At 45.5% G+C, this 24,181-nt stretch overlaps 1 protein-coding gene across 1 annotated transcript in view; it reads right to left on the reverse strand.

Moving 5' to 3' along the window:
* The window catches only part of LOC130522291 (mitogen-activated protein kinase kinase kinase 11), a 30,402-nt gene extending 6,530 nt beyond the window's left edge, over positions 1 to 23,872 (reverse strand). Inside the window, exons 1-9 of the mRNA XM_057026468.1 lie at positions 22,116 to 23,872; positions 8,175 to 8,355; positions 6,316 to 6,464; positions 5,664 to 5,839; positions 4,621 to 4,864; positions 3,243 to 3,359; positions 1,728 to 1,899; positions 1,530 to 1,639; positions 754 to 1,368 (exon numbers count right to left, since the gene is read on the reverse strand). Coding sequence (XP_056882448.1) covers positions 754 to 1,368; positions 1,530 to 1,639; positions 1,728 to 1,899; positions 3,243 to 3,359; positions 4,621 to 4,864; positions 5,664 to 5,839; positions 6,316 to 6,464; positions 8,175 to 8,355; positions 22,116 to 22,866 — 2,515 coding nt within the window. The 5' untranslated portion in view covers positions 22,867 to 23,872. The remainder of the gene's footprint in view (positions 1 to 753; positions 1,369 to 1,529; positions 1,640 to 1,727; positions 1,900 to 3,242; positions 3,360 to 4,620; positions 4,865 to 5,663; positions 5,840 to 6,315; positions 6,465 to 8,174; positions 8,356 to 22,115) is intronic.
* Between the last annotated feature and the right edge of the window lie 309 nt (positions 23,873 to 24,181).

Raw genomic sequence — 24,181 nt, forward strand, 5'->3', positions numbered from 1 at the left:
AAGACCCTGTTCAAGACCCTTCGTGAAGGCAGAAAAAGTGAACGAGCTGTTGGAAAGAAACTGCTAATAACATAATAATAATATAATTGAATAATAACAATTGAATAATAAAATTCATTCAATTTGACATCTTAGTTATCAGATAAATTGAATCATGTATAATGTCTCTCGTGTGAATAGGCCCAAATGTTTCTTTAAAAGGGCGTGAAGGACTGTTGGGGGAACCAAAACAAGGCTAAAACGATGTTAAAGGTGAATCATAAAGGTGAGATCCTGGTCCCTCGACCCCAGAGGGTCAAAGTACAGAGTCTCCATTTGTTTCCAGACATTTGAGAGACCGTGAAGGACAAATGGACACGCCGACTGTACGACCTCATGGTACGACCTCTATCTGAAGGACAAATGGACACGCCGACTGTATGACCTCATGGTACGACCTCTATCTGAAGGACAAATGGACACGCCGACTGTATGACCTCATGGTACGACCTCTATCTGAAGGACAAATGGACACGCCGACTGTACGACCTCATGGTACGACCTCTATCTGAAGGACAAATGGACACGCCGACTGTACGACCTCATGGTACGACCTCTATCTGAAGGACAAATGGACACGCCGACTGTACGACCTCATGGTACGACCTCTATCTGAAGGACAAATGGACACGCCGACTGTACGACCTCATGGTACGACCTCTATCTGAAGGACAAATGGAAAAAAGAAAAAGAAGTAAAAAGAAGACATCGGACCTAGCTGAGAGCCGTGCAGGCCTTGGCTGGACCTCCTCCTCTCAGCGCGATGCGCCCACGCCTCAAAGTCCAGCTCCCCGTTGGTGGATGTGGTGGTGGGGGCCCGCTCCGCGGGGCTGCCCCTGCCGTGGCGCGGGGGCGTCCTGGGGCTCTGCGGACTGTGCAGTGGCTGTTGCATTCGGTGACTCCTCTCACGGGGGATGGGTGGAGGCGGCGTCAGGGGCAACGGCTTGATGTCTTGGTACTGGAGAGGTAAATCCAAGAAAGATCTCGGGAGCAGCTCAGAGGTGGAGAAAGTGATGAGGTCATCCACGACTGGGGGGTCTGGAATAACGGTCTTAGTGGGACAAATCTCCGGTTCAGAAGGAGTGCGATCACCGAGGAAAGAGGCGTTAGTTCGAGGGGGCACCCTCGGGGGAATATCCAGGCAGCGACCTAATCCTACGGACGCCAAGAGGGAGCCGCTGCCGAGCAGGGCGCGGTGGGTGCTCCTAACGACGCCACCGAGGGACCCCCTCTCCGGCCTCGGGGAGCCGGCGGGAGAGGAGCCGCCTTCTTCGCTGCCCGAGTCTCGCTGAGACAGAGGGAGTCGCAGGCTGTCCTTCACCCAGAAGCCTGGAAAAGAGGGAAAAACGCCTGCATCTATTATCCAGAGAGAATGGAGGGGGAAGAGGTTTGATTATTCATTTCCATTTATTTATAATTTACATTCATGCTAGTGACTAATGGAAGTGGGGCCGTGAGTGGGGCCGTGAGTGGGGCCGTGAGTGGGGTACCGTTCTGAGCAGGGGGCGTGGGAGTGGAGGGCCTGTATTCCTCAAAATCATCGTTGGATTCTCCGTTCTCGCTGCTGTGCGTCTCCAGGAGCTTGGCCCTCATCGACAAACTGAAAGCAGCAAAACATCCGACCGTTAAACGGAAAGATTTCACATCCGCCTCCGCCAAAGTCGATGCGAACACGAGCGCAAACCTACCCACTTTCCTGGGGACTGAGACGCAGCACTTTAGGGCTTTTGGGACTTTTGGGGCTCTGGGGTCTCCAATGGGGGCCCAGTCTCAGGTCTCCGTTAGCTTGTTTGTGAGAAGGCGCCTCTAGGGCCCAGACCGGGATCAAGCCAAAGCTCTTGCTGTTGTCACTCGGACTCACTGCAAGTGGAGATGGGAAAGAAGAAACCGCAGACGTACATAATAAGTAGGACTCATGAAATCACACAATTCAAAGCACAAATGATTACTTATTTAACAGTAACACGAAACATGGAAGCCCTGCAGATATTTCCTCGATATTCCCGAAACGTTTAGGTCCAGATTGATTCCTTCTGTATCTGCCTCACAGAGCAGAGAGTGTGTGGAAGGAGACGTTCAGAACGCCAGGAGGAGGACAAGTCTTCCAAAAAGGTGTTTCACTCGCCTATTGTTCGCAGAACGGAAGCACACTCTGGCATCCCAGTGTGTGACTGCTATACAGGAAGGTCTTCACACCCCATAATATGTGCCATAATACGTGCTAGTCTCCTCACCTCTGTCGCACATTCAAAAAGCACAGAAGGAACCCCTCAATGCATCCGTCAGTGGGTCACAAGAAGCAGGAGTGGACGCCATTGTAACCTTCCAGAGCCATATCGTGTTGCTTAATTTCACTCTGCGTAGGTTCTGCCATCCCCCTCATTCTGCTCACCTGAGACAGTCTCAGCTGAAAAAGAACTTTTATTTTCATTTTACCACTGGGCCGTAGTACAAATCTAAGCCTGTCAGAGCTGCTTACGATCACACGGTCAGTCCAAAGAGATGGGCTGAGATTCCAGGCACCTCGCTTCAAAATGAATTATTATGTGCCGGACATAAAGTGGGTCGCTGCTACGTAGAATTATGCTGCTTATAGGACCTCGTGAGTTTAGAAAGCAAACCTTATCCCATGCTTTTACGGCAACGTCTTGTGGTCTGTTTTGTGTAAACAATCTTTTTGTGGTGTGCTTTTCTATATTTTTCCTGTGGGTTTCTCTGCCTCTATTTGCAGCTGCAGCTACACCCCTTCTCTCCCCCTTTCTGCTGGAGCAAAAAATCCCTCCCCGCTTATTTTTAATTCAGTAAACACCACCGCTCCATGCACATAAATCTCCTGCTCCGTTTCTCCTGAGTAACAAAGCTCAACGGGGCCCCCCATCGCCGCATTTGAGGTACTGCAACTGGGGGCTGCAGAAGGGGAAAAAGCTGCTGAGCTATTGAGAGGAAGTCAGATAATATTTGGGCTGGAACAGACCAGTGAAAAGGGAAAGGGTGTGTGTGTGAAAGAGAAAGCAGGGAGGGGGAAAAGACAAGAGAGAGGGGGCCCAAATGGAAACAAAGAAAGACAAAACTATGTGGGTGTTTGGAAGCACATTAAAGGAGAGCGTTTGGAAAGAAAATAATGCTGGGTTTGTTTCTGGAAGCATGAACATACATATGAAATTATGCTGCATATACATACACCCGCATGTGGCATTACTCACGCTGAATGGCGCGTAAACGTGGCCCAAAGGACGGCGACGATCCCAAAGCCAAATCAGGGGAGTTGCGCCTCTTCTCCAGACCTGGCGATGCCTGCACAGTGATCTTGTGGATGAAATCTGCAGCAAAGAGCAGAAGACAGTTTAACATGGCGTGCAGCAGAAATCAGTGGGGAGCACATTTAAGATGACTTCCTGTGTTATAAATGGGGCAGTTTGTGTTTTTAACTAATGGGTGCGCATTTAACATTAGCATGCTTGTTAGGTTAGCTCTTAAATGACTTCCTGTATGTTAGCGACAGCAAGCTAAACTTCTACTTTTTTTCCCTTCCCTATTTTTGGTTTGATTTGTTAGTATATATATATATATATATATATATATATATATATATATATATATATATATATATATATATGATTCTCTTTAGAATTAATTCTTTTTTTAAACCAATCTGGGAATGGCAAACCCATTACTATAACTGCATTTTCTAATAAAGGCTGCCTGATAAAAACATCCCTGCTAATACGAGCTAGTCCAAACTGCCTGATGTGTACCAAGAGGGAAATTTTCTAACAAATTATTCCCTTGAGTTTGTAATACATGCCCTCATATTATGAACCATTAACTCAATTTAATATGCACACATTATCAATTTCCCTCCCCCAGTCCATTACTTGCACCTTGGCCTTTGGATTTCATAAATGGTTTGGAAAATGAATTCTGTATTTAAATTTCATTTACATTTCAAGCATATCACCCAATCAAATGTTATTATATTTGACTCGAAGCAAGATTATTTTTTTTCCCTCGGACTCCTACACCTCCTTCAACGCGTGCTGCTTAAATCTATAAACAACCAGTTTACAGCAAAAACCATCTCTGGAGACGTGATATTTGGAGACAAAACTATCTGGCTCTCTGTTCGCACAATAACACAGAAACAGATTTTCAGGAAATGTTAATCATATTCCAGGAAGAAATGATTAAATCATGTTGATATTCCGGAATCCGAAGGGACATTGTCCAAAGTCAACCTACCATGTTGGCTAACCTTTATGACTACGACCTACATATGTATGAATGAAATGCATTGTGGGATACCTGGCCAAGTCCGCACAAGCCACATCTGATGTAAACTTAATAAAATGGGCGGAGCAAGTGCAGGTTCAGGAAACGCTTACTTGGCAGCTTTTGAACTCAGAATTGGGATGACGCAAGAGCACGAGGAGCGAGAAGTGCGCGTGTTGAGAAACGCTAGCGTGACTGTGACTGAGGCCAAAACCGCCCCAGCTGCTGCGTCTCAGAGCGCTTTGACAGCAACGACGGGGGAATTAGCGGGACCGTTTCAGTGGTGGACACCATCCTACGGGACGCACGGACCTTGAGGCATGCTGATCTCGCCGTTCTTGCCCTTGAGCTTGTGCTTTTTGAAAGTGCCCTTCCTCTTCTTGACGTTGGGTTTCTCCTGGTTCTGGTTGAGGTGCAGAATGAGGAGGCTGAGTTCCCGTTCGAATACGTCCTGCTCCCACTGCGCCAGCTGCTGCTCGCGCTGCCGCAGGAACTCTTCGTGGGACTTTTGTTCCAGGGCCGCTCGCTTCAGTTCCTCCTCGCGACATCGCAGCTCCTGGAGGAGAAAAGAGGGGGGCAGCGGGACAAAAAATGAGGCGGGAGCAAGTGACGGCAGGTCCCGGTCCTCTCTGGCGGAACGTGCGGATTGCATCGTTAACGGGAGAGATACGAGTTCTCAGTTTTAATCAAAACTCTTGTGAAAATGAACATGGTGGTCACCATCTCAAAAGATGCGTACATTGATGCAGACAGCTGATCTAGAAATATCCCAACTACTATAGAGAAACGTCCATTTCCGAGCAACCCTAGAGGTCATTATTGTAATTGTTCTTTTTCTTGCTCTCTTTTCTAGGTTCAGGTTTGGATCAGCTTTTTTAAGATACCAGCAAACCTGGAAAGATCACTGCTTCTTCACAATATTCAATTTGCATTTTATTTTTATCCGTACCAGATAATAAACACTACCATATATGGTGTACTATTGTTATTGTTATTGTTATTGTTAGCATTAGGTTATTACCCGCAACCCTGCTAAAAGACGGGATTGGATTGATTATTTTGCTGCTAGCAGTACTGGATGTTTCCAATGAATAAGCCTTCTAAATAGCAACCTTGAGTAGCATAAGAGCACACAGGAGGATGCCTTGATAAAACATTTTCAATATCCAGCATATCAACAATTCAAGAATTATAAAGGGCTAAAGGAGCTAAAACCCAGTGCAATTGTCAAGAGCAGTGATGAACATTCACATATCTAAACAACATTCTCCTGAAAAAATAACTAAATAATATCATAAACCAACATCAGCTTTGCGTTTTGAATACACATCAAAATGCAAAGGCTTTTTTTTTACCTTCTCTTTTGCCCGAAGTTCATCAAACATGTCTTGAATCTCCAACTTCCAGTCCTCCTGCAGCGAGTGGAAGGAGTCCTGCGGCATCTCTTCCTTCACCTGCCTCTCCAGGGTTGTCAGCTGAGCGAGGATGGAGCTGAAATTAGGTCTGCGGTGAGGGTCCTGGTCCCAGCACTCTGTCACACACACACACACACACACACACACACACACACACACACACACACACACACAAACGAGCGTTGCTACAGAGGAGTGGAATACAGTGCTTGACAAAGGCGATTGTGAACCGCGGCACCTGAAACGAGGCCGACTGAATAAAGCCAAACGCCGTCACAGTTGCCTGGTTTAAGGGTCAACGATGTAAACATCGGCTGTATTTTAAAGCGGATGTAAAGTAAATAATCTGGCCAAAGCGATTTATTTGTCATTTTGAAAAAGGGAAGAGTACACACGGGTAAAAATATATTGCACAAGCTAGCATAAAAAACACTTCCTCTCCAGGGCCATGTTTCTTACACTGTACAGGAAGCCGTTTTCTCAACTCCGGCTCAGCTTTAGGGAAATGGAAACAATTTTGTTCTCGTGCAAGAATACTCTCACGCGGCTTAACCCAGCTCTACGGTGCGTGGCCTCTGCTCACAGGTCCTACCTGCCATGAGCTGAGCAAACGGCTCGGGGCACGTGGAAGGGATGGGCAGAGTCAGCTTGTTGACGGCAACCCCGTAGGCCACGGCCAGGCCGTCGATCCCTTTGTACGGAGCCTCGCCGGTGAGCAGCTCCCAGAGCAGGACGCCATAGCTGGAGGAGAACACCAGAATTTATTTTCGAGGCGACTTTCGTCTCCCCATTTTTGGGTGAAACGTGATCTCTACAGTGGCTTCCAGTAGTTCCAGAACAAAACATCAGATCTCTCCCAATCGGCTTTAGCTTCTTTGGCAATTTGAGCTACAGCAGCTCATCCGCTTAACCAGACCACCCAGGCCGGTCCTCGCTCCCCACTGGGCCTCGGTCACCCTCCGTTGGTTCACCTCTGTTCCAGCCCCCATCACACCAGCTTTGAAGAGTAAACGTTTGTCCCCGTTTGTCCCAGGTGACACATAGAAGAGATAATCAGTGTTCTTCTCTTCACCTGTCAGCGGCCGAAATGCTAATGCCTAGCGCACAGCGCAAACATCTCCTCTCCAAAGCCTGCAGGGAAATGGAGGTAATGACTCGGCTCGATACAAAAATTGATTTTCTGCTGAAAGGATCAGTGAGTGGCCTCTTATTTGTCTTACTGCCAAAGTTGTTTTTGTTTGGGCCCCGCCCCCCCATTTTACTGTATGTGCTACCGTCCCGAGGTGGAAGTTAGTATAGATTTTTCAGATGTTTTTAGCATTTCCAACCCGATATAAAGTGATCTATTTAAAGCTGGCACAAACACAAAGAAAACAGACACACATAGGAGTCGTCCGCCCACAGAAACGGAGCAGCCCGCTGTTCTCAGAAGATGAAGTATGGTGCAGAACTTGGATCTCCCACACCATCAATTAGCTCCAGCCTGGACCTCAGCGAATGCACTGCGGAGGCTTGATAAGTGGAGAATGCAGGACGCAGCCCTTTTTTTATTTTAGTCTTTAATTACAACTTCCACACGCCGTGAATATGCAGAAACCCTGCATGGCGGCTCGCCTCGAGGCGGTCATCATCTCTGCGTGCGCCTGCCTGCCAACCCACTACTGGCTCGTTCTGCTGCTGTCCAGATCGTGGCGAGATTGTTGTAAATGAGCTTGTGTGGGTCTGTTGTGGCCAAGACACCAAGAGTTTTAGAAGATATCTCAAAGATATTGACATGGCGCTGAGCCCATTAGGACAGGGGGAGAAAAAAAAAGAAAAATCACACGCTGACTAAATTGGGTTCTTCAGTGTACCAGAAAATACGCTACGTAGCTCGTACCATCGCAGGAGGATTTGAGATGTTCCCAGGGATACGCTAAAGATGCTCTCTGTAATAGCACACATGAATTGCTTCCTCATAAGCTCTGCAGGGGTTCGGAAGAATCAAAGATGGATGTAATGGTCTAAATCTTGAGGGTTGAAATTAAAGTCAGAACTGCAATAATCCGGCAAAGCCACGGGTGTTATTAGGATTTTTCTTTATCATCTTTGTCAACGTTTGCACAATTATAATAAATCTTTGTTTACGGGAAAGTTTGGTGCACCGAGCAGCTCGTTGCCAAGATGCCGCCAGATGCCTGGGTTTACTGGAACCCATCGCTTCTACTGGTGTCACGTGGCCATCATCTTACCTTACGCTGTATGGTGCTTTATGCAGTTATGTAATCTCATGGTTGCTATGGCAACTCACAGCTATGTGTAAAAACAGTGTGGAACACAAGGACACTGATGTCACCAACCAATTATTGATTATTATTTAATTATTACCCATTATTTAATAAAGCCTCTGGTAACTCTTTTGTTTTATTGAGTTCTACACACGTGCGTGCGCATGCGTGCGTGCACAATTACCTCCAGACGTCACTTCCTTTCGAAAACGTGGAGGACTTAATGACCTCGGGGGCCATCCAGGCGTAGGTACCCGCTGTGCTCATCTTGGTGGTTTTGTGCCACTCTCTCGCCAGGCCGAAGTCGGTGATCTTGAGCGTCAAGTCTTCCATGCAATCATTCTCGATGGCTTCGGCCAGGAGGACTGCAGGAAAGAACGATGGACGTTGTTAGGATTCGTGATTCATTATTTAGTTTCAACAATACGGTGTGTGGATGGATGGATGGATGGATGGATGCATGGATGGATGGGTGGATGTGTGGATGGACGGATGGACGGACGGACGGACGGACGGACGGACGGATGGATGGAGTGTTGTGGTCCATAGGATGTTTGGTATTTGTCGGGGCAGCAGCTTCGACCCTTGTACAGGACTAAAAACATGACAGGAGTCACAGCCACTTCTGTCTTATATTGGGCCTGTTTTGTAAAGATTAGAGTTTAAACTTGAAATGCAAACATTTAGAAATGAGCTGACCAGTTTTCTGGTCAGAACCCATTGTTGAGCAACGTGGAGGGAGGGTTTTGTTGTGTGACTCTGTATCACATGTCTGCATGTGTGATCAGGCTCTCTGTCCCTTCACAGGGGGATCAGGCATCACAAAGCAACGCCGTCCATCAAACGCAGACAGGCCACAAAAAAACTTCGATATATTATAGGGAAGTGAGAATCGCGCCTATTTGAGCAACTTTCCACTGTTCCCAAGAAAGTTTACTTGTTTGCATTCCTTAAAAATCTCGCTTTTCTCTCGCCACGAAAATGGCGTTTTATCTTTGTCTCCCCATAAGAATGATCTCTGCTCTGGTTCTCTTTGTTGTCTCTGGCCCGGTCCCTCTCACAGACATCCTGTGCTGTGCTCGTAGCCCAGAGGCAGCGCGTTTGACGTCACAAAGGAATGCATCACAAGCGAATGTGTTGTCTGCTGTGTGTGAGCGCTGGAAAGGACAGGGGAGACTTTTTAGAGATGTGCTCGCAGGACGATTTCAACACACTTTCCACTGCAGCTATACAGCAAGTTTGGTTCTCTTTAATATAACGAGTGGCAAACTTAGCTACTAAGTTGTTGACAGATTTAAAAAAAACAAAAAAAACATTAGGATTTCATTATTTATTGAAGGGCTATGGAATTAAATACCATAATATTATCAATCTTTTCCCCCCAAATTCCATGTTTTTTTCAACTCTGACGACTTAATTGACAAGGCTCAATAAGTCGGTTTACAGGATATTTGAAAAATTAAATTATTAGCTTTGACAGCCTATAACTGGATGCTCCGGAATGTGTACGCCTTCATCGGAGTTGAATCGCATGCTTGACAACAGCTGGCATTTGACCCCGGAACAAATCCATTCAAGTAAGCGGGTCACAGAAGAAGGCTGGCGTGCAGCATCTGCACAATAACCGATGCATACGTTATGTATAAGATGTACAAAGCTGTAGGATTATCCATCTTCCTGTTCTTCGGAAACACCGGTCTGCCACCTGACACCATCTGTTTAGTAAGTCACCCTAAGGTCCAAAATTCCCTTGCTGAGACGACACACGTCGCCACCTAGTGTTGAGGAGGACATGCTCCCACCAGTTATTTGATTTTCCTCCATTGCATTTAAACTGGGACGAGACGTCAAAGTCTAATTTTAAGCAAAGATTGACTAAACCGCGCATGTGAACGTGTTGTCCGATGGAAATTTTAACGCCTAACCCCAACTTCTAGAAGGTCAAACGTCAAATTAAAGTTTAACATGGCATCTTCTGTGGAGTTCGACATGATCAAAGTATAATGAACTTATAAAGTTGAGAGTATGCAGGATAAATGGAACAGACAGCAAATCCGAGCTACACTTCATTTTTTTCCCTTGAGGGGACACGGGGAGGATGCTGACGTCGATCCCATCTGTGCGCAGGTGAAGGCAGGTACACCACTGGACCACGTATGCAAGGGGTTTGGAACAGTGCTCAAAAAGCACATTTGGAGTAAGGTACACAGCTCAAGGGTACTTCGGCAGTGATTTAAAGGGGTCCTGGCACCCCCACCCGCGTTTTGAACCCTCCACTTCTCTGATTTCACTTATAACAAAGAATTATTGTTATCAAAAGTAAATAAGGGGACTAAATTACATATCTGTATCTTGTTCTTAACAACTTCCACCTTGGGACAGTCACGGACAAAAGAAAACAGAAAAAGCTGCCAAAAGCCTAAAGAAAACAACTTTGCCAGGAAGACAAATAAGAAGCCTGATTTTGTTGTTCTGAGAAGCTTGTGACTGTGCCAGAATGTAGAGTGCTAAGAGAGGAAGACAGAGAGAGCTTGTATGGTGACCACTGAGTGCTGGCCTCTGCCACACAATTATAGATAATGGTGGGCACACACACGTTTAGGAAGGGACGATGGAGGAGTAGAGCATCTTGGGAACAGCTGGGCAATCTATCTAAATGTCAGTAGTTGAGATATTCTATCATTTTAAGTGTGTTATTAAGAGTCACATTTAGGTGATGATTTGCATTTTAGGCATATTTAGACCCAAAGAGAAGCCACAAACACCAAAGTATCGTATAATCCACGTACTTCTTCAACCTCTCAATATGCACATAACCCCAACTATATGCAACACATGTCTCAAACTGTTATGATTAAACCAGAGTCACCAATAAAAGAAGAAATGATGCTACGTTACATAAAAAAATGACTTAAACATCCCTCATTACTAAACTGGAAGTAGCACACTGCAATTACAGCATGGCATATTTATTTAGCACGTTATTTTCATGGATTTAAAACATTATTATTTTCATGTTGTGTTGACATCATAAGGCGAAAGCGAGCACAGACATGATCCAGGCAATGGGCCGTTTAGCAGTCTTAGCACACAGGGCCACATTCTTCTATTTCCCGGGCTAATGCAGGAGCACATCCACAGATCAGACCCAGCTTTTCTCCTCTCTCCCATCACAGCCGCACTTCTGCACCACAGGCGGCGTGTTGTAACGCGGTGTGCGTCCGAATCCCCGCTGACCCCGGTTATGTCAAGACGCAGGCCGACATCCTCGAAACCTCACTCAAACTTCAGAAATTTTAGGAGAGGTGCTATAGTTTTGGGCAGGATACCTCCAGACTTGGAAGGAACCATGGGAAAGAAGCCGGTCGTATCCTCAATGACCTCCAGAGCTACAGAAAGAGCAACAAACAAATAATAGCTGTAGGTCGAGTAGGTTGGGCATCAGGATTTAAGACAATTACTGAAATGTAGATGTGATACTAGGGCACTAGTGTACCAGGTTACATTCTCTTAATTTGTATCACATTTTAAAGGGTTTTGGGTTTTTTTCCAGAATAATGGCCAAACACTGGAGCCAGTACGCTCCAAAGGATAAGAGAAGGTATCTGGACTAGATCAGTCTTGCCCGGGGAGTACATATTTTTCTGATAGAGGTGAAATCAACAATGTTACCACCAAAACAATGTGTCTGGTCGCCATAGCAACAGCACTCTGTTTGTCATTGTTTGTGGCTCAGAGACAAGAGTGTGGCAGTTGAAGAAATGACTCCTGCCAGCAAATGCGTGGGACTGACTCGAGAGTTCAACGTAAATCCCCGTATCTAGGACTCCGATTTGACACAATTAGGTGCGAGCATGTCTACCATGTGCAAACAAACAATTAACAATCCTCTACGCTCTCCAGCAGTCACTAACAGAAGCTCATTTGTCCGCCTGGTTTTCACAGCAGTCAAATGTGTAAAGCAACCTCATTTAAAAAAAAAAAAAAGAAAAAAAGAAAAAGAAAAAATCTGTGGAAATGCATTTGTTTGGGAGAATTTTGACATCATTACAAATGCATAAGGCGTTTGTATTTTGAGGAAGGAGGAGGCATCCTGTCAACAGATGCCTTTGTTTGAATATTGCAAAATATATTCTTCAGCCTGGAACCACTGGAGCTGAACTTGAGTAACAGATTAACCACTGTTTATCTGGGTGATAGCTGTAATCATTAACACGGCTGTCTTATTAGCTCAAAACCCAGGAGCACCATATCCAAGGCCAAGGAGTGTTCGAATGACTGGGTTGGATCCAGAGGCCCATACATCCATTGTTCTGCATGTGAATTTATCATTGTCATTGCTAAACTAACTAAATCGGTGAATTGTATTATGCAGTAAAAGCACTAAAAAGGAGCCCATCTGCATTTGGTAAAAAGCTGATTTACCCCACAAAGGAAAAGTACCAGTCAAATACCAAAACAGGAAGAGGCATTGTTCTGTTGCTATCACCAGGTAACAATGAGCAGAAAAAACTATCCAAACTCTACCTTAAGGTCCAAAAAAATAAAAATATTCATAGCTGGACAAAAATTGTATAGAAAAGGAGTGTATCCGCTTTGGCTAACAGGAAGTAAGCCTTTGATAGCTCAATTGGCAGAGCAGCAGAGTGTAGCGAGGAACCCACGCGTCCTTAGGTCGCTGGTTCAAATCCGGCTCGAAGGAAAACTTTTGTTTAAAGGCCCTGGCTTAGTGCGCAGAAGCAGAGCTGCTTCTAAATCACACACTTGTTCCCTCTTCCTTACACAGGGAGCATGATTCAACACACTGATGGGCGACAGGCTGAAAATTCAGTTATGGATACTAAATTGGCGCACTTCAAACAGAGTCACAGCATCCCATAAGGAACAAGTATCAGACTGAAATGTCCGTGGTTCAAGGTGCTACGTGTTGGTGGTAAAAACATCTGGCGCCTCTGTGACTACTTCCACACACATTTGAGATTTAACCATAAGTCTGTTGCTAGAAAAGAAAATGAATACATCAAGTAGGTAGTTGAGACCTCGTCTACATTTAACTTTCCTTGCTTTTCCTCTGATCCCTCTCCGGCAACCGTAGGCGAAGGGAGAATTCTAAGAGGGTGGGGGCTTTCCCCAGGAAGAACAGGAGCTTTGTCCCCTGAGGGAGAAGGCCATAGGCTGACGGTCTAGTAACCCTTGACAAGGCAACAACACAGACACAGACAAGGAGAGAGCAATGAGTGAGCAACGAGGTGTTTAGCAAGTTCAGTGGAAGATTAGGAAATGTTGGCAAGGTTACCGATAATTTACCCAATACTTGTGAAACCCAAATCTATGCCAAGTCTTAACCTCCATTAACTTCTTCATTTGTGTACACTGATACCTGTCTCAGGTATAACAACAGTTTAATCACTGATCCAGTTTGTCCGGTCTTACCGCCTACCTACCTTCCCTAAACTGTCAGAGTTTTTTGGATTATTTATGGAAGTCATCCCCTAAAACCATAGAGGCTGCTGTAGAAATGTGCCATTAGAGTGAAATTGTTGGTTAATCACCAAAGATGTTCAGTGGAAGTCATCGTAAACCAAATGAGACAGGATGTGTCCTAAAATCACACTTGGTTTTCCTGGCTTTCAACAGGTAACAAAGAATAATTAGCAGTCTTAGCACACATGGCCACATTCTTCTTCTGTATTTCCTGGGCTAGGACATCAGCTCTCAATTGAGTTTATTAGCTTTAGTTTCAACAATAACTCATTTGATTCTCAGCTTAAAATTCACATAAATATATCTGTTTAGTGCCAAGAAAATATTTGTTATTTGTATTTTTAGCAGGGTGGGTGCTTAAAGAGCAAGAAAATAAAACACTTTAACCCCTGCAAACACACAGACGGCACAAAAATTCAGGTTTGTGTGGGCATCCACACAAACCTGTCAGAAGGGGGTTATAAATGATTTCTGTGCAAACCATCTGATGCCGTGTAAAAGGCTGGGGGGGGCACAAAAATGGTGACACATTAACAAACCTCTAGTGCTAATAGGTTAAAACTTAACCTTCATTAGTGACATTTCTGAGATGATCCCAGGTAGGTAATGTGGAGTTGGAAGGAGACTGATGTTTTTAGGCAGTTTAAACAGTAGAATAAATATGGTCTGTGGATCTTACTAGGACAAATAAGCCTTTTTGCAACCACCAAGAGCTATTCGGAGCAAATAGAGTGCAACAGTGTGTCTCTGTTTGATATGTGTTGATCAGTCAAAGAAACTGTGACAGTATAAAAGGTTCTAGCATAGAGTGCTTTATATGAAGACATCAGATGCTACTGAACCGTTTAATGTGGCTGACCTATAATTGACTGAAAATATCATATTTCCACCTTTTTCTGAGATAATATGTGATCAGGTTACATGCACTGTTACACAAAACACTTCCAGCTTAAGGAATGGTAGAATGCCTTTGTCAGACAGTTACATTATCGTTGGCCTTAAAAGGGCTTCGTCGGGTTGTTTCGGAGGCTACCACAATGCTGCTTCAGGAATTTTTTTTAAAATCATTGTTTCATTTCTTTTCCATACTGCTTTAGCTGATTCATTCTTTTGCACTGAATCATCTGATTTATGGCTGGATAAAGATCAGATGGTGAATTTGGGGCCTGAGCGATTATGAAAAAATGTTTAAGGGCAGCAGTTTTCAGTGACACTGACTTGTGAAAACCTCGATGCTTCCTGTTCACTCGTCACTAAACATTTGTGCACAATTGTGATCCAGGCAGCATTTGGAACAAACTGCCAAAAACGGTGTGTAAAAACCAGTGTGGTATACATGCGTAATGCAAATCCCTTTTAACAAATCTATACATCTACATCTATACACAAAGTTAATCCTGCAACTCAATCTATTATTACATTTCAAGCATATTTCCTTTTCCAACATCCTCATCGTTTTAATCTTAAAAAATGCTGATGTCTGCAAACATCTCCAGTGCTACAACCCAAGGCACTCAGGCAGACGGGCAGCATGGGAGTAGCTTAAGCATGTAGCCTGTTGTCCATGCTAGGAGCATCCAACAGCCAGCAGCCACGCAGCTGAGCTCAGACCCCTGCGAATATTGCCCTTGAGTTCCCCCATTCAGCAGACCGCTTTCATGGATGGGCAACTTCAGGATGATGCACGATTGTTGTCAAACCGTTGAATTTCTTTTTTAATACTCTAGTGAACTTGTTTGCTTTGTGAGCAGTCACAGTGTGGTCAAGAGCGTCGCTTTAAACCATGGTACATACGTTTAAAACATGGCACTTCGCGAGCAGCCGGATAGTTCCTTAACTTCCAGCATGTTCACCTGGGTCTACCTGGGTTCATGCTGCACGCCAATCAAAGTCAATAAAAACCCAGGATGACCCTGCAGTCAGCCCAGGTTTAAATGCTGATTTTCTTTTGTTCGTTTTGTCCTCAAATAGCTGATAGTATGTGGGTTAAAACTGTTTTTTTGTCAGTTTGTTTGGGGGAGGGGGGGTGTTACCAGTGTGAATGAAGCTATGCAGAATTACCAAACAAGTTCCTCATTTTTTATCTCAATTTGGTTTTTTAGCTTGCTGGATTGAGAGTTATTGAATTTCCTGTTAGTGTGCTGCAAATTGTCAGCCAGCTTTAAAATGTGAGTTGCCAAAGGGACGTTGATTACCTCAGAATTGACGGCGTCAGAGAGAACCTCCGCACCCTCGCGCATCCTTTACATCATGTGTAGCTCAGCTGAGCAATGAAGCAGTAAGGCAGCGTGACCGTGTGCATTTTATAACCCCTGTGTCCACAACAATGACCAACAATGCTCCTATTTGCAGGGGTTCTGAAGCCTGTGTCCCTAATGCTGCATTGTCCATGAGCAAATGGTGTGTGGGCCAGGAGTTTACCAGAGGGTGGCCTATTAACATTTTTGCACATGCTTCACCAGTTGTCTGCTGAATTATGTGACCAGAAAACTGTTTTGGTTCACTGTAAAGTTGGATGAAATAATCGGATGTAAATCGGATGTCTACCTACCAGCATTACTGACATTCCCTGCTCCATTTCCATCTGTAAATATGGTGTTTTACATCTTTAAATGCAAACTAATCTGGCCTATTGTCTCATTTATCTATGACGCTAACTAAACCACATGTTACCTAATAACACGACCGTGAGTGGGCGTTTAAGCTTTCCCAATCACAAAATACACAAGACGCTTCTGTTGCCTTCACAATCCATGGTGATATGAGTGTGCAAGCAAATACCACACACTCAAACACAAAGGCAAACATGCACATCCACGCAGGGATGTTTTGAGTGCACGGCAGCACAGGGTGCTAGGGGAACTCAGCAAAACATGCTGGTAGAATGATCAACACATGTTGATTAAAGATCTTTCAAAAGAGGCTGCTATGGTTAGAATCCTGGCTTTGTTTAGGACTTTGGCCTCCAGATTTAACGGGAGCCTCTGTAGCGTTGACACAATATCCGTTTTTCACCTCAACAACGACAGATTTGTACAGACAACAGAAGGCAACAGATACTAAAATAACATTTAAAAGCTGTTTGAGGAAATCTTTTAAGCAGTGTCAAAGAAAAACAAACAGGACAACTCCCTTTTAACAGGAGGAAACCTTGAGTAAGACCAGGCTCACATGGAGGGGTAAAAGGAAATATTATTGCTACATTAAAAATAGTCATGTATATGATATAAAACAAGAACGTCTAAAGGCGGTTAATACACTTATAGCCAAGTGCAGACATTGAAGGTAGCTACTTCTATAAGTCATGCATCCACCTGTTTAGTGCCCTTTATCTTTAGTTTTGGAGCACACTCAGCAGTCACTGGGCAGAAAGCAAGTATGCATCCCGGCAAGGTCACCAGCCCATCACAGTAACAGTTTGAACATTTTATGCAATTGAAAGTATATCAAATAAATCGGAGAGTAAATATTAAATCGGAAGGCTCCCGATGATGTTTGTGGATGCAATATGGGATCCAGCTGGCTATTATAGGACTGTGTTTGCATACTGACGCGACGCATATAATCTGCAATCTCTTCTCATTAGTAGCTATAAAACCAGTTCGGGGTGTCCAGTAACGAGGGCTCATCCATGCACATCAATGCTATTATCGCCTTATCAAAGGTTTTTCAGAAAGACCCAAGGGAGCGCCCTGTGATTGGCTATTTTGGTTTTGCAAATTAATGCGCCACAATCCTAACAGGCAATTATTTAAAAAAAAGAGAGAGAGAGAGAGAGAGAGAGAGAGAGAGAGAGAGAGAGAGAGAGAGATAGAGATAGAGAGATAGAGAGAGAGAGAGAGAATGAACCTGTTGTATAGGTTACGTGCTACTTCTATAAATTTCACTATTGTATGCTACAGTGGGAAAAATGTATCTTATTTTTAATTGGGTTCTGAAAAATTCAATTTATGCAGCAAACAATATATTTCTCGGAAAGATGCATAGCATTGATATCCGATTTTGTGGAACAATAGACTGAAAGTAAAAAAAAATCCCCAAGCCTGATTCCCTCTAGATATCGCAGACTGAGAGAAAGCGGCTCCTCTCCTCCCTGTTCTGTATTTACTTTGGGAGTATTTCTACTTGCAGACTGCGGCTTTGACCTAAGTGCTTCTATATGCGCTTTATTCAAAGGTTCTATTTAATCAGCATCTTCTAAAACAGGCCATTGCATTCAGCTAGTCATTAGCTATTACTGCAGCTTGTTTCTAATGACTATCTGCCTCAACCCAAAAAGATAACAGCTGTGTCTAAAGCAGAAATTTTATATATATATTTTTTTAGATATGATTGTGCAAGGTAGCCCTGCTTTAAATTGTGATTTCATTCCTTCCGCAGTTGTCCCTTTGACTAAAACGTGTTTGATCTCTCATTATTGGTAATTAATGCACCCACTTGTCCATTTCAGGCCACAAATTAAAGCCGATTTCTGAAGAACTGACACAATAAGCCATGGTGTTGCTGTTCTTGTCCTCAGATTTTAGTTTTCTGACCGTGGAGCTGTCCTTGCCGTATACCTGTGTAGCGCTTCACATTCCTATCAAACTGACAGAGCAGCCTTTGAAATGAACCAGCCTCCCCCTCTTCTCATGCCCCCACCAAAAACAGGATAATGTTCAGTGGCACAACAGGATTGTGGCTGTAAAGAGACGTGTATGGGCATGCCACAGGCAAAGATATGTAGAATTAAAAAGCAAGTGGAGGAAGATTGATAAGATTGCCTGGCACAAAGAGACTGTTGGCTTTGGCCTGCTGTGTAATAACGATTGAAGTCTGCTTACTTTGACCAAACAGAAGATGTGTTTCCTGTAAATAAGCCATCCTGGGAAAGAACCATGCACTGGATGGTGAGAAATGATGAGCGGGACCAGGGTTGGAAACTATGATAATAAATCCTGTGTGATAGCAGAAACATCAAGACTCGAGACTCTTATCAATTCCACTATGTGCCACATATGCGGAAGCTCACTGGACTCATGGCAGGAAGCTCAGAAGCTTTGGTCATTACACAGACTAATCAAATTTGTAACGATATGTTTTTGTGGTTTTAGTCTGAAATCTAGTGAAGTAGCGCAAGTGATCAAAACCTTGTTTTATACTTCCTACCATCACTGTGCGAGTTTTGTGTAACTTGAAATTAGGGATGGGCTGATAACAGGGATTCGTAATGACAATGACAAATGTCAATACCAACCACAAGGCAAGAAAATGGAAAAAAAAAGGTTACGTGCATCACCTCCTGCTCAGACAAATACAGCATGCTACCAAAACAAAAACGAAAAACGTCACTTTGGGAATCCTACAAAGTTAACACGGACGGCCAGACCACTGCAGAATGCAAAGTTTGCCAAATGAAAGTTGCGAGATTCTCCTCCATGAACCATCACCTTATCGTGGTGGAGGAGTTTGCGCACCCTAATGAGCCTGGGAGCTATGCTGTCCGGGGCAGTTTGCCCCTGGTAGGGTCTCCCAAGGCAGATTGGTCCTAGGTGAAGGGTCAGACAAAGAATGGTTCAAGACCCATCATGGAACATCTAAAAGGGAAGCCGCGGAGCTCCGGAACGCCTCTGCAACATTGCGTGGACATCGGGGGAAATGCCCTTGGACTGGCAGACCGGGGTGGTGGTCCCTATTTTTAAGAGTGGGGACCAGAGGGTGTGTTCCAACTACAGGGGGATCACACTCCTCAGCCTCCCTGAGAAAGTCTATGCCAGGGTGCTGGAAAAGAGGATTAGACTGATAGTTGAACCTCTGATCGAGGAGGAACAATGCGGGTTTCGCCCCGGTCGGGGAACCATGGATCACCTCTCTACCCTTGCTGGGGTGCTTGAGGGGAGTTGGGAGTTTGCCCAACCAGTCCACATGTGTTTTGTGGACTTGGAAAAGGCTTATAACCGGGTCCCCAGGAGCATCCTATGGAGGGTGCTCCGGGAGTATGGGGTGGAAGGTCCCTTGATAAGGGCTGTCCAGTCCCTGTACCAAAGGAGCAGGATAGCCGGTTGTAAGTCGGACTCGTTCCCAGTGAGGGTTGGACTCCGCCATGGCTGCCCTTTGTCACCGGTTCTGTTTATAACTTTTATGGACAGAATTTCTAGGTGCAGCCGGGGAGTGGAGGGTGTCAAGTTCGGTGGGCGGAAGATCTCGTCGCTGCTTTTCGCGGATGATGTAGTTCTTCTGGCGCCATCAAACAGGGACCTCTAACAAATGCTGGGACGGTTCCCGACCGAGTGTGAAGCGGCAGGGATGCGGATCAGCACCTCCAAGTCAGAGTCCATGGTCCTCGCTCAGAAAAAGGTAGAGTGCCTTCTCCGGGTTGGGGAGGAGGTCCTGCCCCAGGTGGAGGAGTTCAAGTATCTTGGGATCTTGTTCACGAGTGAGGGTAGGATGGAACGGGAGATCGACAGGCGGATCGGAGCGGCGTCAGCAGTGATGCGGGCGCTTAACCGATCCGTCGTGGTGAAGAAGGAGCTGAGCCGGAAGGCGGATACAAGCAGCTGAAATGAGTTTCCTCCGCAGGGTGGCCGGGCTCAGCCTTAGAGATAGGGTGAGAAGCTCAGACATCCGGGAGGGGCTCGGAGTAGAACCACTGCTCCTCCACATCGAGAGGAGTCAGTTGGGGTGGCTCGGGCATGTGGCTAAGATGCCTTCCGGACGCCTCCCTTTAGAGGTGTTCCGGACATGTCCCACCGGGAGGCGGCCTCGTGGCCAGCCCAGGACTAGGTGGAGAGATTACATCTCTCGCCTGGCTTGGGAGCGGCTGGGGGTTTCCCCGGAAGAGCTGATGGAAGTGGCTGGGGAGAGGGCTGTCTGGGCTTCCCTCCTGAAGCTGCTGCCCCCGTGACCCGGATCCGGATAAGCGAAAGAAAACAAAACGAAATGAAGGAAGAGCAAGTGTATCAAACATCCCTGGCTAAAATATTAAGAAATTATTTTCATGCTAGTCATCATTTTTATTTGGGAATGCTGTAATGACATCTTCACACAAATGTTAATGCGCCCCCCCCATATGTTCTGTGCACACCACTCCAGACTGTAACCAGCATAAATGTCTAACAGGAGGAACAGCAACAACGTGAGGGCTTGAGCCAGGCCCAGATGGCCACTGTTTTGGTGGCGGTTCAGTAAACTTGCTGAAAGGAAACCAAGCAGCAGCAGTCAGATATACAGTACATCCTGTGTCTTTTTTACTGTCCAATGTGAATTGCAGTATTACTGCCTTTGAGTCCTTTGATAGACTAAAAAAGAAAATCTAAATGTTCAGCTGGAATTTTACAAACTTCATTTGAGCCGTCAGGCTCCGTGTATCTGTTTAAGCATGTTTATTTTCAACAATTAATTTAACACTATTACAAATAGGATGCAGACAAGGTGATTTTGCCTTTATGACCAACCAAAGGTGCAAAGGTTTGCAAGCGTAAGCTAAAAGTAGATGAAAAGAACATTTTAGGGTTAACGGGTGTACTGTGTGAGAAATATGTCTTTGGGATAGCCTGAACAGGGATCCTTTGTTTAAAACAGACCACAAATCAAGGGAGTCAACCTTATCCTGCTCAATGGTCATATTCTCAGAAGCCTGAGCACTGACTGTTTTGTGGTGATTCCCAGTTTGACGAGCAGCTTCCATAAATTCATTCAGTGCCGGTTCACACAGGCACTAAGGATCTGGCCTCACGGACCGGCTGACCTGAGGGAGGCTGAGGACTGCAGGCTGCTGTTAAATTCGGGTGGCTGGGTGTTTATGCTAGTTAAACGTGCTATTACGGCAGAGAGAGATACTTGTTCTGCTTCAAAATGGGGACAGAAAGCTTTATCAGCACTAAATCCTTCGCAGAGCTGCTTTAAAAGGTCCATCACATGCGTTCCTGCAGCGAGGGGCTGACCAATCTCTCCCAATGAATTCAGGTTGCGTCTATTGAATTCCAGAATCAGGTTTTACTGCTAATGAACAGCATTTCATCGTTTCATATTTACGGGTATTTTAGCCTTCCTTTGAAACTCAGATGTCAAACTGGCCGCTGGCCGGAACTGGCCCACCTGAGGGTCCCATCCGGCCTGCGGGATGAAACTGCATTTTTTATTTGTCCACCATTTCTGTATCACTTACACACAAAATATAAAGAGGTGCATTTGGAGGTTTACACTTTATTATATCACTCTTGTAGTCCACTTGAAATCAAATTGTGCCCGACTAAAATGAGTTTGACACTCCTGATATAGAACTATACAAAGAGAAGGCCGATAAAGCACATACAACCCTATAATGAAGACTTGGACTGTACCGATTTTAGAAGCTAATCAAGAGCAGAGATAATTCAATTTCCCCTCCTGAAGAGCTCTTTGAGTTAATAATTCAACACTAGCACAATCATTACTATGTTTAGAGTGAGATAGTAAAGACGCCATTTTCCCAAATATGGCCTTATAAACAATAAAGCCCAGTTTTATAGACAGTAATGAGCAACGTTCATACACTATCAATGGGCCGCGTTGCCACACCGAGGTCGGAGTCAATGTGCGAGCATCGATTATTGTCATCAGTGGACAGACGAGGCCTGAAGTGGGCTTGATGGACATGTTGCAAGAGTCATAAAGTACTTACTGTTGTTGGACTTGAGATCGCGGTGGATGACGGGGACGATAGCCTCGCTGTGCAGATACAGCATTCCTCTGGCGATCTGTACAGCCCAGTTGACCAGTATATGCGGCGGGATACGGCGCCCGGCCAGCGCCCGGCTCAGAGGACCACCCGAGGCATACTCCATTATCAGGCACAGGTTGGGCTCCTGCAGGCAGACCCCTTTCAAGGCGATGATGTTCGGATGAGTAAGCATGGCGAACAAGCGCGCCTCTTGTCTGACGTTCTGCGCCGTCACGCTGATGTCCTCATCCGGGTCCTGCCGGGCGGCTTTCACCGCCACCAGCTCCCCCCGCCACATGCCACGATATACCTTCCCAAAGCCCCCAACTCCGATGACCTCCTGAAGGCTCAGCTCTCTGAAATCCACGACGTCAAAGTCTCCAACCACAGCCGGGCCGAGCTCGGGCACAACGCCGTTTCCCGGGAGCTTCCCATATCCATTTGGATTGAAGGAGCCATAGTTAGAAGGAAAGATGCCCACCTTGTTGTTAACCTTTCCGGCCCACCAGCCCTCATCTCCTGATATTTCAGAGTCCAGAGAGAGAACCTCCACTAGGTCACCCTTGCGCAAGGTGAGCTCGTCCTTACAGGACGCCTCATAGTCGAACAGTGCTGTCCACACCGGGTTAATGAAGTTCCCTTTTTGAGACTGTTCCAAATTTTTCCAGTTGGACAGTGGGCTACGGCTGAATATGTTCTTCAGCGGCTCCATGGAGCATTAAGCAGATATTTGGACAAGATCCGACTTAGAAAATAAAGTACAAAGGAGTACTTTATTGCATCTCGCTCCTTTTCCTGCCCGTTTTGGTGGTTCATCGGGGACCAGTGGAATGTCTTCAAACGCTTGACCAACGAGTAACAGAAAAATCACAGAAAACTGAATAACAAGTGTCTGTTTCATTCAATGTCAACCATTCGAGTGTGCGGGAGAAAACCCGACTCTCATTTAAACTAAGTGTATCTGCAGCTTAATAACTGGCTGACAGAATCCCTTCATTTGTTATTCTCATTCATAAACCCTTCCTTTCCAGATTTGGCACCTGTTGACTGAGCGCTTGAATCTACAACGCCAATTATTTGTCCGAACCTTGTTCAAGACTTCTTTTACTTTCGTGTGTAGAAATGAAATGTATGGTTGGTACTACATTTCGCGCTCCGTTTGGTGTTTTATGTATTTTTAGCCATTAAGCGCGGTGGCCACCGCAAGCAGGAAGCGTTGAGAGGCAGAGAAGAATGGCAGGAAAAGGAGCATTCAGAGCAGCCAAACCCCGTTTTACGAAAAGTTTCGGGGCAGTTGGAATTAACTAATTAATCAATTCGCAAGTTCCCACTAACGCCGCAGGGCAGCAAATTTGCGGTGCGACCGCAGGGCATCCCGCATCCCTCTGCCCTAGTGTCCATTACTTGCGGCCCTTAACGAGCACGCGCTTAGCTGGCTTTAGCACGAGATCTGAAACGTACGGACTCGCGACCAGGAAGAGCTCTCCAAACCTGCTAGACTCTCCTCTCCGCACAGGACCAGCTAAAATAAATCCCGGTAGGTGTCCCTCACAGGTCAGTGCGAGGCCGAGTTTCGATGCGCGGTCTCGGTGTTCATCCAACCACAGCAGCTGGTTAACTCCATCGGAACCGCCGCTAATAAATCCCTCTCCTCCGCCAGTGTTGACTCTCCGGGACCTCGAACCACTTCTACGTCTGTTCCTACAATCAGCAGAGAGGGTGGGGCTACAAAACTTTTCTGTCCCAACAGGAAGTGCCATAGGCACCGCGCGCGTCATTTGGACGGGAAACGTAAAGCCATATCCGGTGGACGCTGTCACAATAAAAGGCCAGACAGTTAGTGCGCTGCTTTGTGCGTAACATTTATTGTCCAGCGATTTGATTTCGAGTAGTTGGTTAAAATATAGCATATGCTGTGCATTTAAGCGAAAACAAGAAAAAGAAAAGGTGCTAAAACGGATAACTGTTTCGATCTCTAAGCTGTACATAAAGCAGTCCGAGCTATGACTGTTATTTTAAATACGTAC

Source organism: Takifugu flavidus, chromosome 3 (assembly GCF_003711565.1).
Source record: "Takifugu flavidus isolate HTHZ2018 chromosome 3, ASM371156v2, whole genome shotgun sequence".
NCBI classification, from domain to species: domain Eukaryota; kingdom Metazoa; phylum Chordata; class Actinopteri; order Tetraodontiformes; family Tetraodontidae; genus Takifugu; species Takifugu flavidus.